We start from the raw sequence: 14513 nt of genomic DNA, 5'->3' as shown, positions 1-14513 counted from the left end.
TACTCATGCGAAGCCGGAGCGGAAGCTAGTACCTATTACTTAAAATAGTAGACATAAAACCAAAATAAATAAGTTTAATCCCCGACGGCGCAAACAAAGGGACTAAAATTTGCATGTGTCTGTGTTTCTGTATTTTTGTTTGCGTTTTATAACCCACTTCAGTGATTACCGTTAGACAAACAGTTTTATGATTAAAACTCTATGCAGTAAAACTATATAATAAATTTATTTTAACTTATTTTAAGAGACCTAAGTCTATACAAGATATATTTTCCCACTGTTGGGTAAAGGTCTGCCTCAATTGCTTTGCAATCATGTACATTCTTTAGTCTGAAATGTTGTTAAGAAATATATAGTCCATAAGTTGTTTAAGACTTCGCTGATATCGATAGAAATATAAATTATTCAACAATTACGAAAGAAGCTGAACTCGACGACGATCATTTAAACAAACATCCACATAATGTAAATACTGTGTGTTAATTGCGAACGAACCGGTGAATACCGTCGAACCCAAATCTTTTTACAGAGCATGTAAAAGTTTGTGAAGTGCAGAAGTAAAAAATCTAAAGGGGACCCTGAGCTTGGATATTTTTTGTTGATAAAGAAGTCTGAAATGCGCTTCGATGAGAGAGAAATAAACGAGAAAATACTCCGTCGTTAGGCGAAAAAGCGTAATTTTGCATAAAGTCATATCATTCGAGGAAATATTGTGTTCGTTTCTTAACCCTGGAGACAATAAAGACAATAGGATCGCAGTCCGATAGGGGCGCACTGGAATCTGTATGAATTTTTATGATGGAACATATTATAAGATGGGTAAATACCTAACATTAACAAGATTAGAGCAAAATATTTACAATTAATTTTATCTCACAAACTTTCGCATTTATAATATTAGTAGGATTGCTAATGTAAAAGACATCAACTGGCGACTTTCCACTTCACGTTATGTAACTGATTTGAATAAGACGAAATATTTTTATTGATTACAAAAAAAAATATTTTATTTAAAAAGGATATCTGACTGTTAATATAGATTTAAATGTTGCAATTTTATATATGTTTCCACAGATCTTTATATAATTATATAAACTATAAACTCAAGTAGACAAGCGCTCTTCTATAAAAGATGTTTATTTTTGAAGACGGCGAACGAAGATTTCGAAACAACTTATCGCTCTAATCTCATCCTCGCAGTTGTATTGTAACATCGTTATATTCATTATTCTACTATTCTATGTTACTTATATTTTCGGGTGTGACGCCCCAAGGACCAAGAATCTCGTAAAAAAGCAAATTTTCAAATTTTAAAGTTTGGAATAATGATTTTATGACCGCCTGTCTAACATCAATCAGTTTTTTGAGCTGTCTTATCCCTCAGTCGCCTCCACGATATGGATTCCTATTCTCAGGCGGTAACCACTCACTATCTACTCTAATATAGTGTACTAATTTTAGGCCGCGGCCCGTGGGACTTCCTCGGCCACGGCAGACATGATTTTCATACAAACTTTCACACCCAATACTCATTTGGGGGTTGATTTTTTAATTTTAAAAGTTGATGTTTGAACGGAGTTCTTTACATCCATACCAAATTTCAAAATATCGGTCCAGCGGTTGAGCCGTGACAGTGGCACTGCATACTACTCCATATAATCTCCAACTCGACCCCTTGGAAACTGTTATGTAACAGGATATTTACTTCAACAAAATACACATTGAACATCCGCAATCCGTCTTTACAGAAACCATCTAATTAAAAACAAAATACTAAAAAGTACGCGTGAGATTGAATTTATAAGCTCAGTAGTTTTCGAGATTACGTGATACGTGAGTGAGTGAGTGTTTTTCGCTTTTATATATACATGTAGGTGTCCGTCCGTCCTGTGCCTAGCTCGGAGCCTGCTTTGTTGATGATTTCTTTAAAGAAAGATCGACCTTCAAAACTCTATCAAATCGCTTTAGTTTCAGTTAGAAATCAATAAGTAATATTTCTTGATGGGCATTAATTTTAAAAAGCAGCGTTCATTAAATAATCGTTTTGTAATATTGTGAATATTAAAAGTAAATGATAATGATACGTATTTTAGGGTTCGGTCTGTGTATTTACAGGCTGAATTTTATTTTGTATCTCCAAAGTCCAATCATATTTATTCGCATAAAATATCACATAGCAAATACATTTAAAAATTTACATAGGTATTAACAACTCACTACATAATGTTTTTTTTAATGACTTTAGTGCACATAATAAAATAAAAATGAAATTAAGGAGTAACTTGAACAACAGGGAACTTATCTCGTGAAGGAAGCAAAATATATTGAGCATCTGATGTTGCGTTTATTTATTATTTACAAAAAAAGCGTGACATTTCAGCTTTTCATCACTCTAGGCCACTTCAGGCCTAGCACTCGTGCTTATAATTTCTATATTTATTTGAAAAAAATATAGTAAAAAAAAAAAATAAAGTGCCTGGTTATATAGCATCACGCGGTAAGGTTTTTTCTATTGGTAAACCCAGCTTGCGGTTTTTATGCGAACATAATTCGTATTTGACATACTACTTTTTAGACATGCGTCGATAATATATCATCCAAGAAAAGCCAAGTAAGATAAATAATAACGAAGCTGATGAAGAATGTATCCATACTTCTATAATATGACTACATAGTATTAGTAATATACTACATAGTATATAACAAAGTCGCTTCCCGCTGTCTGTATGTAACGGAGTTTGTTTTTTTTTACAATAGAGTGATTCAAGTCTTGAATTTCAAGACGAAATTTCAAGAAGAAGGTATAGTTGTATAATTGATTATGGTCTTACCCGAGCGAAGCCGGGACGGTGCGCTAGTTTATTATAAATGCGTTAGTATGTCTTTCTGTCAGCTTTTACGGCCAAACCGCTGGGCGGATTTGATGTTTGGATGGTCCGAGGTAAAACCTAGGCTAGTGTCTAACAAACTTCATGAAACGTTAAAAAGTCGTAAACTTTTGTGATTGAGTGGGCAAAACGTCCTGTGTTAGTGGTCAAAAGTTCTAGATTTCAATTCTACTTATGCCTTGTGGGTTTGTAAATCCATCTGACTCACGAGCCACACGAGACATCAACGGAAGCAAGCTGCACTGCCTGGTAGGCACTGTGAGACCTATTTATGAAAAGGAGGTTAGGCAATGACAAATCTACCCATGAACATTAACAACAAAAATCTTTATTAATATATTAGGACAAATCACACAGATTGAGCTAGCCCCAAATTAAGTTCGTGACTTGTGTTATGGGATACAAACTTAACGATACCATATTTTATAACAAATACATATATAGATAAACATCCAAGACCCGGGCCAATCAGAAAAAGATCATTTTCCATCATGACGCGACCGGGGATCGAACCCGGGACTTCTTGGTTCAGAGGCAAGAACTGTACCACTGCGCCACTGAGGTCATATTTGTATTTAATTCCGCATAATGATGCTGACAGAAGAATAACACATAACATATGAAAAATCTATACAATGAAGGGGTTGCCTTAAATTTTAGCAAATGTTTTCATACTCGTAACTCGTATTTAGTAAACTTTATGCAGATTTATACAATAAATATCAGGTATAAACTAATACAAACTGTGTCTTAGGCTGAGGTCACACTATCCGTGTCAAGAGCAAGGCAAAGTTTGCTTACTTCACGACCATAGCTAATAAATATATAATAGGTATGTAAAGTATATTCATATAGATTTATTCATAACTGACCTATCAGCGTACCATGAAAATGTTTATAGTGGGACAAGGGACGGAACAAAAACTGCTTTTGGTGAATTTACGAACCCTTATTTAGTGTATTATAATTTTTAATCAGACAAATTAATTTTTTTAATAAACAATTTTTTCATGTGATATGGTTGCTTAATCGTATACTTGGTTGTCGATAGATAGAATTTCATTATTTTGATTGGTCGAAGTTGATGATTTTATTTAAAGCAATCGAATCCATAGTTATTTATATTAATTTGATGATTTCGCAATATTTTTAAAAATCGATTCATAATAAATATGGATGTCAAAATATGATATATGACCTAGATATGTAAGTATATCATTTTCGAAACCATTACATTTGTGAAGTTACAATTTACAATTACATAATAATCATAAATAAATCTTGTAATTAACTAGTTGAAAATAGTGTGCGCGCATCTTTACTATTAAGTTCCGGTCAGTAACACGTATCGTGCCATTGTGACGTTGATACGAAGAAGCATGTCAATATAATAACATAAATGAAATGTCTGTCTGTTTGTTATGATGTCACAGCTAAACCGCAGAACCGCTTTTGATGAAAAATGGTATGCATATAATCGAAGATCCAGAGGTCAAACGTAGGCAATTTTTTTTTCAAATTTCTACTCCCAGGTACCAGAAATGGGTATAGTTTGTGTGACAAACGCACCCATTTTATTACGGGTGGATGGTCGTAAACAGCTAGATGTTTAAAATACGTAAGTTATTTACTAAATAAGCAAAAACATGGCGAGATATTTTAAAAGTCGTAAACTTGAATATGAACTTACATTTGCTTACAGAATACCTAAATTTGACTCATATTGGTAAATGTCCGGAGAATATATTGAAATAAATATTTACTTAATAATTACGACTTTCCTTATTATGTATATCACAGTATTTAAATAAATAAAATATGATCCATTAGTTAATTTTATTTGATTAAATGCCGTGTTTCATTAATATCATTGAAGTTTTTGGTCTAAAATCAAACGCCATGCCGGATTTCGTTCGTATAATATATCAATTTATTAGCAAAACGAACTAGTTTATATAATAAATTATTATTTATAATTATGCTATTATTTATGCGACCTTCCAAAATAATTTCATTAAGTACCCCCCGCTGTTTCGTAGTTGAACGATTAATTTTGGTAATAATCATAAAATTCATAGTGAAATCATTCATCGATATTTGGTATTGATTCAGAATAAATTGAAATAATAAAAAACAACGACACACTTTTATCGAAATAAGTCGATAAAACGTTTCAGAACAGCATAAATTAACCGCAAGCTGCATGTGGTTTTTTTTTCTTACAAAAGCAACTTTGTAATGAGAGGTTTTTTAAATAAAGTATAGGGGTAGACAAATAACGACATGGAGTTCTTTAAAAAGGGCGTCACAAGATTCTTTCCGAACTGGCTGCACGCGTGTTGGGGGTGACACCCTGGTATTGCAGGCGTGTCCGTAGACAGCGGTGGTCACTTCTCATCTGGTACGAGTAGGCCGCATGCCTATTTTCTAGCCAAGTAGTGGAAAAAATATATATAAATCCTGGCGTTTTTAATCAAATGCTGTTGCAAATCTAGTTACACTGGTTGTTAAATTATTTCCATTTAGCTTTTGTTTTAAACTTAGCGGACCCCAACGTAACACATAGGTATAATATAACTCTATTTCAACGAGCAACCTTGCCCTGCATCAATCAATTCCTATACCTAATTATAAAAAAAATATCTAGGTGCTATACTCTGCGGTATGCGGTACTCAAACGAATTTTATGAACCAGTGATAGATTTTATTTTAGACTTTTTTAAAGGTATGCTGTTCTTTTAGTTTTGGTTTTTTTTTTTATTTTCAATTATATTTTTATTTAGATTTCGATTACCTAATGTTAACCTTGAACGCTTTTACTACAAGTACATTTCAACCCGGATCACAGAAGTAACAGTTACGCCACGTGCGTCAATTTTGTAATTATGGACTAGGAATGTGCACAAAAACTATAGATCCGCCAGGTTTGTGTGAGTATCTTCAAAATAATTATTTCTTAAATTAATTAATTATTTCTTCATGCACGAAATAAATTGATGTTGTGATCTTTTTGCGACCGAATAATAGGGATATCTATGCATATCTCGAACACAGATGGCGGCACTAAAATACGAGGTTCCTTTCTTACAGTTGTATTCCACATGGCTGAGGGTCATTGGTCATTAAGTGCTTACTCAGCAACGTTAATGGAGTGGAATATCATCTAGCTAATGTGTGAAATGGAGAAGGCATTGGTAATGTCTTCTCCATTTCACACACTACGATAAATTATTAACCAAAGGCCAGGTTACCTCACGATAGTTTCCTTCAACGGAATTAGGTTGTGGTCGATGAAAACTATTATATAAACATAACAAAACATAGGGTACAGAGGACGGAGTTATAGGCAATAAGTAGTTGACATTAAATCACTAACCCGATACAAAGTGGCAATTTACTATAATTTTCCTAACAGTTACACCACAATTTGCAGGTTTCCCCAAGCTTGGATTTTCCAACCAAATACCCAAAACACCTTCCACCCACTTAAAATTAAATGGAGTAGCAATAATTTGTGTTAAGAAAAAGATAATGTGTTCGTAAAAAAGTGTACAAGAAATAAGTATTTTTAAATAAATAATGTACCTAGATACTTCGCACCGGATATAGGTATTTGAACTCCTGACTGAACACTTAACTAAATACTGTCCTTGCTGCCCGAATCAAAGATGATGAGTACACCACATATTATATAACACTTAGGTATATAGCAACAAGACGGAGCGCTACCTTCAAAAAATGTAAGTACATTGCGTAGGGGTATAGGGTTTATTTAAACTGATGTTAGTTTCAAAGCTGCATTGTTACAGTGTCACCAAAATATACACAGGGAGTTAATTTTACACCAGTCAAATTTAAAAAATATGCTCATGCTCACTACTCAGAGGATAGAATATAAAACTTGTAAATAAAATTATAGTGAAATATAAAAGAAATTTCAATCATCTAAATGAAAAAAAAAATTAGGTAGTATGTATGAAAAGTCTAATAAAATAAACAACAAATAATACTCCCCGCGGAAGCGTACCCAGGAGGCTGGCAGTAATGCCACGTTGCGCGTTGTCTGGGAATATTATTATTTTCATACTAAGTGTGATCAGAAGAAAAACAATTGATAAAATAAGTACCTATTTGTAGGGAAGGCAGGCCTCTAGTTCATATCCACAATGAATATATTCATATATAGGTGAATAAGTAATAATATGTAGGTAGGATTGAGTAACAATACAATATATGTATTGATTACTATTGTAATACTAGATACAATGTTACGTAGCTGTTTGAAATTCTTCGTTTGTTTGTTTACACCTAGAATAACACGGAAACGATTAGTGATTGCCACATATACCTACCTACCTATAGCCTAGGTAGATAGATCTAAACAGTTACCTTTTATTCTTATACTGCAGTTTCTGAAGCTAGGACTTCCTTTAGACTATTCACGTTACGGACAAAATGATCTAGGGAGAGATTCTTCTTAATGTTCATAGGTTAGTACTAATTACATTTGTATGTTCTGTTACTAGCCGTCCCTCCCAGCTTCGCTCGGGTAATACCATATGTATAAGGTGAATAAGGGATAAAGATCCTCAAAAACTAAAAGGCGGCAACAGCATTCCCAAGTTCAAAACCATAACCGAATCTTCAAAAATTTTTGGAGAATTTTTTCCGGCGTCACGGCCGGGAATCAAATCAAATAAAGTTCTTTGTTTTGCTTTATATGCAACAAGCTAAAACAATGTAACAAGCTAATGTAACAATTATGTAACAAACTAAAACAAACTTCGCTCAGAGTTCCATTTTAGCATATTGTTTTTGAAAAATACTTTAGGTGCCGATATCCGTCACACGTAGACATACTCGGTCAAATGACGACCCAACATTATCGCACCCATACATCTTTCATGACTACCTAATAAGTATCTAAACTTTCTTACAGTAAATATGATCCTCTTTTAATCCAAGTGGAATCCTAGTACGCAAGTGCCTCCATTTTTTAATTAATCATGAAAAATTTCAGATATATTCAGATTCAAAACACGAGTACAATGCTAACGATAACGCTGATTTCTATATGATATGAACATGACGTATGTGCGCGAGCCTGACCCGGCGACGACGCGGAACTCGCCGAGGCTACACATAATTGATACTAGATGCGATGAGATAAATCGTTAAATGTTCATCGATTAGGCGCCGCTCACTAAATACTAAGACAGCAAAGATAGAAAAACAATAAATTAACTATAGTTGTTCGCCGCGAACGTAGACCACAAGCACAATACATTTTGATGAGATTTTACAAAATTGTTAAATTTTCAAAAACGACTTAACCGATTTTGATGCCCCACGAACTTAAAAATTCTATTCTTAATTTCATCAAAATCAGACCAACGGTTCGAAAATTATCGCGTTACATACAAAATGTATTTTTCCCTCAAGTTGATTTGGAGCAACTATACTGATCATACGTTTAACATAATAATATAAGGATAAGATTCCTTATGTGGTTTTAGATCAATCATTCAAATTAATCATCTTGACAGACCACAATCAAGGTGCAGAGACCTGGTAAACGGGGAATCATGTGAACAGCCCTTAGTTCGGCTTGTATTTATTCGCATCACGAGTACCTCACATTCCACAGATTCTTGTCTGCCCAACGGGGAGCCATTTGATTATAATAATTACAATCAACAGCAACACATATCGAATTACATCAACTTTCCGAGGTGCCGAGGATTTCCATTTTTTGCAAATGACCATAAATCATAAGTATATAAAACAATATTTAACATTTAAATAAATAAGAATTTTATTATATAAAATTCTTAATTTTATATATGCATCTAGATATATAAAAGGCGGCGTGTAGTTTCGCGCAGGTATATCCTGGCAACTGTCTCTCATCCGAGTAGCTGCACCGTCGTCGGCAGTAACGCCCCGAAGCCTAGGGATCGCTTAAAAATAAAACGTTAAATTTCCTTGATTTAAAATAAATTTCGGTTGTAGTTTTGCGACCGATCGCATACCTGTCTTTACCCTTTGGGAATGTGAATTTGTCAAGGTTTTTGATCCCTTAGTCTTGTGCAATATCCACAGGAGGTTAAGTGGTTGGAATGACACGTCGAATAATATAAACTTGGCGAGTATGAATATGAAATACTCAACACAATTGTCCTCTACATAACTAGACGTACTTATATTGATGGCCTAGATCCCTCATTCATGTTAACTATTTACTTAATTACTACAACATTTAACTATACAATACTCATCCGTATGTCCATGCGGATTCTCTAAGATTCCGGTTCGGTACCGCCCATTACGTATAGAAGTGATACATCGTTTTTATTTATATTTTTTACGCCATTTTCCCACGGGTACAACAACGGTTTGTTAATAGTTAATTGACCGACTCAGACTACCTTGCAAATCAAAGCTTTGTAGTCAAAACATAGCAACTCAATCCGTATATCATGCGAATTATTTCACGTTCCTCATCAAAATTACAAAAGGATACAATTTGTTATGAGTATGTAGTTCCGTCATACAAAATCTGCACACGTGCTTCATAATGAACTTACCTATATCTAACATAGTGATAAGCTAATTTATATTTAATAATAATAATAATGGTTTGAATGTCTAATGGTATGCCAAACGATAGCAATTTCATTCATCAAACTGATGGTTACATAACTGAGTCAAAGTTCACGGTCGGCGAGTCACCAGGTGGATCGATTTTCTCTCGATCAGCGATGATCAAGGCAAGTCTAGATTCCTTGCGCGGAGGCTGCATCCGGGCCACCGCAGGGAACGCGGGGGCGTGCGAATGTCAAGGAACCCTGGCCGCGCTGCGTCACACGCGCTCCGCCAGTCGCAGCCGACATGTCTGCGCGTGCGCATGCCTCCTCGTGTCACACCATCGCGCTCTTGCTGCTCCTAGCCCCGACTCGACTCCTCAGTAAGCATAATATTCATATCTAAAAAATCTAATTCATACATGTATTAAAATTGATGACATTTCGACTAAATGATTGTATTCAGCATATTTGTCAGACCTCCGATGTGAACTTGTGTTTGTTCATCTTATTTGAACGATTTTGATATGACTCTGAGAATCACAAGTTAGATTGATGAATGGAAATTTTGTTTCCATATATAGAACCACTATAGGAAATAATTTTCAAATGTTTTTTTTCAGTTGCTGAAAACATTCAATGTCACAGAGATGGTCTTTATGCGGACTATAGTACAAACTGTCGCGAGTACGTTCGGTGCGCAGAAGGGGCGATGAAAGGCCGGTACACTTGCGCGGCTGACAGAGCCTTCAGCGAGGTGGCGGCGGCGTGCGTGCCTCGGCGCCGGCAGCCCTGCATCCGCCGCGAGTGCGCCCCGGGAGACTCCCTGGCATACGCCACCCCCGGCACTGCCTGCCGACAGTACTACCGCTGCGAGAACGGCACCGCGGTGGATCACTCCTGTCCATCGGGGTCTTGGTTCGATATTGATCTCCAAGCTTGCACTAGAGGAGCCGGAACTTGCTATGAACCACTGTGCACTGGACTCGCCGATGGAAAATATCCGGACTCCTCACATGAATGTCGGCGAATGCTGCATTGCCGCGGCGGCGAACTGAAAGGAGTATTCTCTTGTCCAGGGGGCAGCTGTGTGCAGTCGTGTCCTCCGCCACGCTCTGCTGCTATCCCTTTGCCGGCGGGCGATGCAGATTTCTGTTCAGATGAAGCGTGTTCATCATTGTGCCAACAAGCGAATGATGGTGCATACGCCGACCGTTTGACTGGGTGCCGCGAGTATTTTGTGTGTGAATCCCATCGTGTGATCCGGCGTGGTGTCTGTGAACCGGGACATTTGTTTTCGGGCAGAGGATGTGAGCCCGCCGAGCGCACCGTGTGCCCGCAGCCAGCGAGGAGTCCGTGCTTCAATCGACCTGACGGCTTGCACAGAGATTGGCGGGACTGTTTCTCATGGTTCGAATGCCGGCGAGAGCGCGTCATAGCTCGCGGTTCTTGTGATCGCGGCTTAGTATTTGACGGCTCCGTTTGCGTTCCACGTAATACATTTGTGTGTGAAGGCCCAGAGCACACGATTCAGTGTCAAGGATTTCCGAGCGGAACTTATCAGGACTTTGAATCCAACTGCACGCGATATTACCACTGCGAAGGTTCGCTTCGTACTATGTTTGAGTGCGAAGCGGGTTATGTGTATGATGGTGTTCGGTGTTCGCCTGCGGAAACATATTTGTGTCCAAGTCTGGATCGGGACTCGTGTTACGGTCGTCCGGACGGGCGGTACCGCGGGCTGGACACGGGGTGTCGAGGGTACTATGCGTGTGCGGCGGGGGAGAAGGCCACATACGCATGCGCAGCCGGCAGTGTGTTTGACGGAGAATCATGCGTGTCTCCTCGTCCAGGTCTCTGTCCCGTTGAAGACTATTCCTGCTCCGGATTATCTGACGGCTATCACGCTGAGATTGAATCTGGATGTCACAGGTTGGTTTTATTTTCTAAAAGTATTGTCTAAAACTAAAATTAGGTCAATAAGAAAATCATAGTACTAGAAACAATAATATTTATTTGTGTCTGTACACTGTATTCCAGTGTTTATAACACAAACTGAATCGACAAAATAATATCCAGTATTTGTATAATGGTGTACCTACTAAGGTTCTATATTGTGGTAGGTAGGTATTTACTTAACCAGAAAAAAATACATGTTCAATCAGTGGGGTCAGTACTTTCACCTATAAAGGTACCTAAAAGACCTCAAAGGTTGATTAACAATTTACTAGAACCAACTTTTGTTTTGGTAAGCTACAAAAAAAATATTATATATATATATATATATATATATATATATATATATATATATATATATATTTTAGAGTAGGTCATGAAAAACTGTGTAATATATATAATTATATATTAAATATATATATAATTATATATATATATATATATATATATATATATATATATATATATATATATATATATATATATATATATATATATATATATATATATATATATATATATATATATATATATATATATAATTATATATATATATATATAATTATATATATATTTAATATATAATTATATATATTACACAGTTTTTCATGACCTACTCTAAAATAAACAATGATAAACTTCCAGATACTTCTACTGCGAACGCGGCGATAGATTGACTACGTTGTCCTGTCTCGGGGGAAAGATTTTCGACGGGCACGCATGCGTAGAACCTTGGCACCACCAATGCGGCGCACCGCCGCCGCAAGCGGTGGAAAATGGCGGGAAATTCTGCGAAAGGGACGGCTTCTTCGTCCAGCTCAAGACCCAGTGCCAACGATACTACTTCTGCGTCACAGGAATAAGGACTTACCTCTCGTGCCCAATCGACAATGTCTTCAACGGCCAAGTGTGTGTTCCTAAACACCAATATTCGTGTCCAGGCTGAACTTATCTGATGTGTCGTGAGTGACTTGAGAACATAAGGGATCGCCGACGAACGCACGGAGACTAAGTACCTGAGCATGATAGAATATTGCTGTGAACCGAAATCGGACGTTCGCCCACTTTTGTGTCATAACTATAAAATCTCGTCAACGCTTCCTTTTTATCTACCTCTGTATATAATAATAGACTTTTATAGTTTATATTTTTTATTGGCATAGAAACTTTAAGCGACCTATGTAGTATATAATGGCTAGTAATTACAGTGACTATATCTTACATTCACTTACAAACTCATAAGTTACATGCTCCATTAATAAAAAAATAAATTAATCTTTTAACGACGTAAAAGAATAGTGAATCATTGATTTAGTATTAATGAAATAGCTTAGGTTATAAATAAGCAGTATATATATTATAATTATGAACGAAGCACTATTTATTTTAAATAACAAAATAATTAATTTGAAAATAAAAATACACTAAAATACGAGATGAAAAATTAAAGGGTAAAATTGTGTCACACGTTTTAAATTATTTCACTTATAATTTAGGCTAACAAAAGTAGAATTTTAAATTTGGATTTATATAATAATAATACTCATAACATATTTCATACATAAAATAATGAATGGCGTATTTTCATTTATTCAACGAGTACATAATGTATTGATTTTATATTATTTTTATAATCGTTTTATACATTTTTACACAACACCTACGATTCCATTCAGTATATAAGTATGAATCTCCTCACGCTCGTTATTCTATGACTACATATACATACATTCATTGGTCCTTGCCTAAAACGTTGTTTTGTTTGATTCGTTTTGAACCCCAAGAATATAGAGTAGCTGCGTTTTATGTTAGAACTATTTCAGGATCAAACGTATGAATTCGTACAAACATTTACGACCTTGAGGACCAATTTTATTATAGATAAAGATTTATGATACAATTCTCAACAATCACAAAAAATGTACGTTGATAACCCATGGCCATGACATACACACGTAAAATTTTTGAAAATAAATCTAGGTTAATTTTAAATTATAACAATTATAACGAATTATAGATTTCATTACTTAAATACAATTAATACAAAAGTTTAGGCAAATTATATTGGATCCAAAGAGATCAACAATCTTTTTGAGATTTTATTTCTTCAAAGATCCACGCGTGACTTTAGTTTCAAACGTCAAAATAAAGTATAGTAAGTTTCTGTATTTTTACCAGAAAAAATAGCAGTATTTTCCAATTTCTATATATATTTTCTACAACTCAATGTGCTGAAATGACTGATTACTTGACATCATAATATTAAATTGTGAAGCTTTGTGCAATGGGTACAAATGAAAATAGTCTCAAATAAAGACATGATCTAGTTTTGCCAGCTAAAATCAAAATATTGCAAGCATGAGTCACGCAAATATGAAAATGTCACTGACATACATTCATTTTAGCTGGTAGGTGTGGTAGACCGGGCTATGCAACAGAAAATATTGAAATATCAAGGACAGGCGCCATTTAAGTTAAAAACACAGATTTGTCTGGTTCTGTCACTTCAAGATGTTTAGAAGATAATGTTATGTTATGAAATAATTAAAAAATACATCTGGGAACATCCGGTCTCCGTAGTAAAAAACTAAAATATAGGTAATTTATGTGCCTTTTTGTTACTTTTAAAATAATAAGTCATGAAAAAAATCTTATACATATTCAACTAATCAGACCACTTATTTCAAGGTATATTTCTTTTTTTATCTGACCCTTGGTCTCGGTTAACATAATAGGATAAAAGCGTTTCTTCTTAAAACATTAATGTTGTTTATCAGCCATTCCAAGCGACATAAAATAAATAAATCAAAATAATCAGATAATAAATATGATGTATTTAAATATCCATACCCTACAATACATGTTCCGAGATAAGATCTTATCGAGCCTACAATTACTTGAAAGGAAAGTCTCAGTCTTAGTTCCCAGCTGACAAACCATACATTCACTAGCATTAAAAATATAAAAGTAATTTTAACATAACATAAAATAATATATTTGACTTGAAATTAAATTATTTAAACGCATTCCTATCACTCGTCTAAGAAGTAATCTCTTTGTAAATTTTAACTTTTTTAACACTTTT

The 14513-nt window shown here is 35.2% G+C and overlaps 1 protein-coding gene across 1 annotated transcript; it reads left to right on the top strand.

The window, feature by feature from the left end:
* The first annotated feature begins 9669 nt into the window (after nt 1–9669).
* On the top strand, nt 9670–12573 carry LOC128670987 (peritrophin-48-like). Its single transcript, XM_053747048.2, has 3 exons — nt 9670–9855; nt 10096–11404; nt 12074–12573. Exons 1-3 carry the CDS (start codon nt 9780–9782, stop codon nt 12372–12374), a joined length of 1686 nt encoding a protein of 561 aa, XP_053603023.1. The 5' UTR covers nt 9670–9779; the 3' UTR covers nt 12375–12573.
* The last annotated feature ends 1940 nt before the right edge of the window (nt 12574–14513 follow it).

The sequence above is a fragment of the Plodia interpunctella genome, chromosome 1, assembly GCF_027563975.2.
Source record: "Plodia interpunctella isolate USDA-ARS_2022_Savannah chromosome 1, ilPloInte3.2, whole genome shotgun sequence".
Classification (NCBI taxonomy): domain Eukaryota; kingdom Metazoa; phylum Arthropoda; class Insecta; order Lepidoptera; family Pyralidae; genus Plodia; species Plodia interpunctella.
Note: the sequence above shows the minus strand (reverse complement) of the source record. Positions and strands in the feature narration are given on the sequence as shown.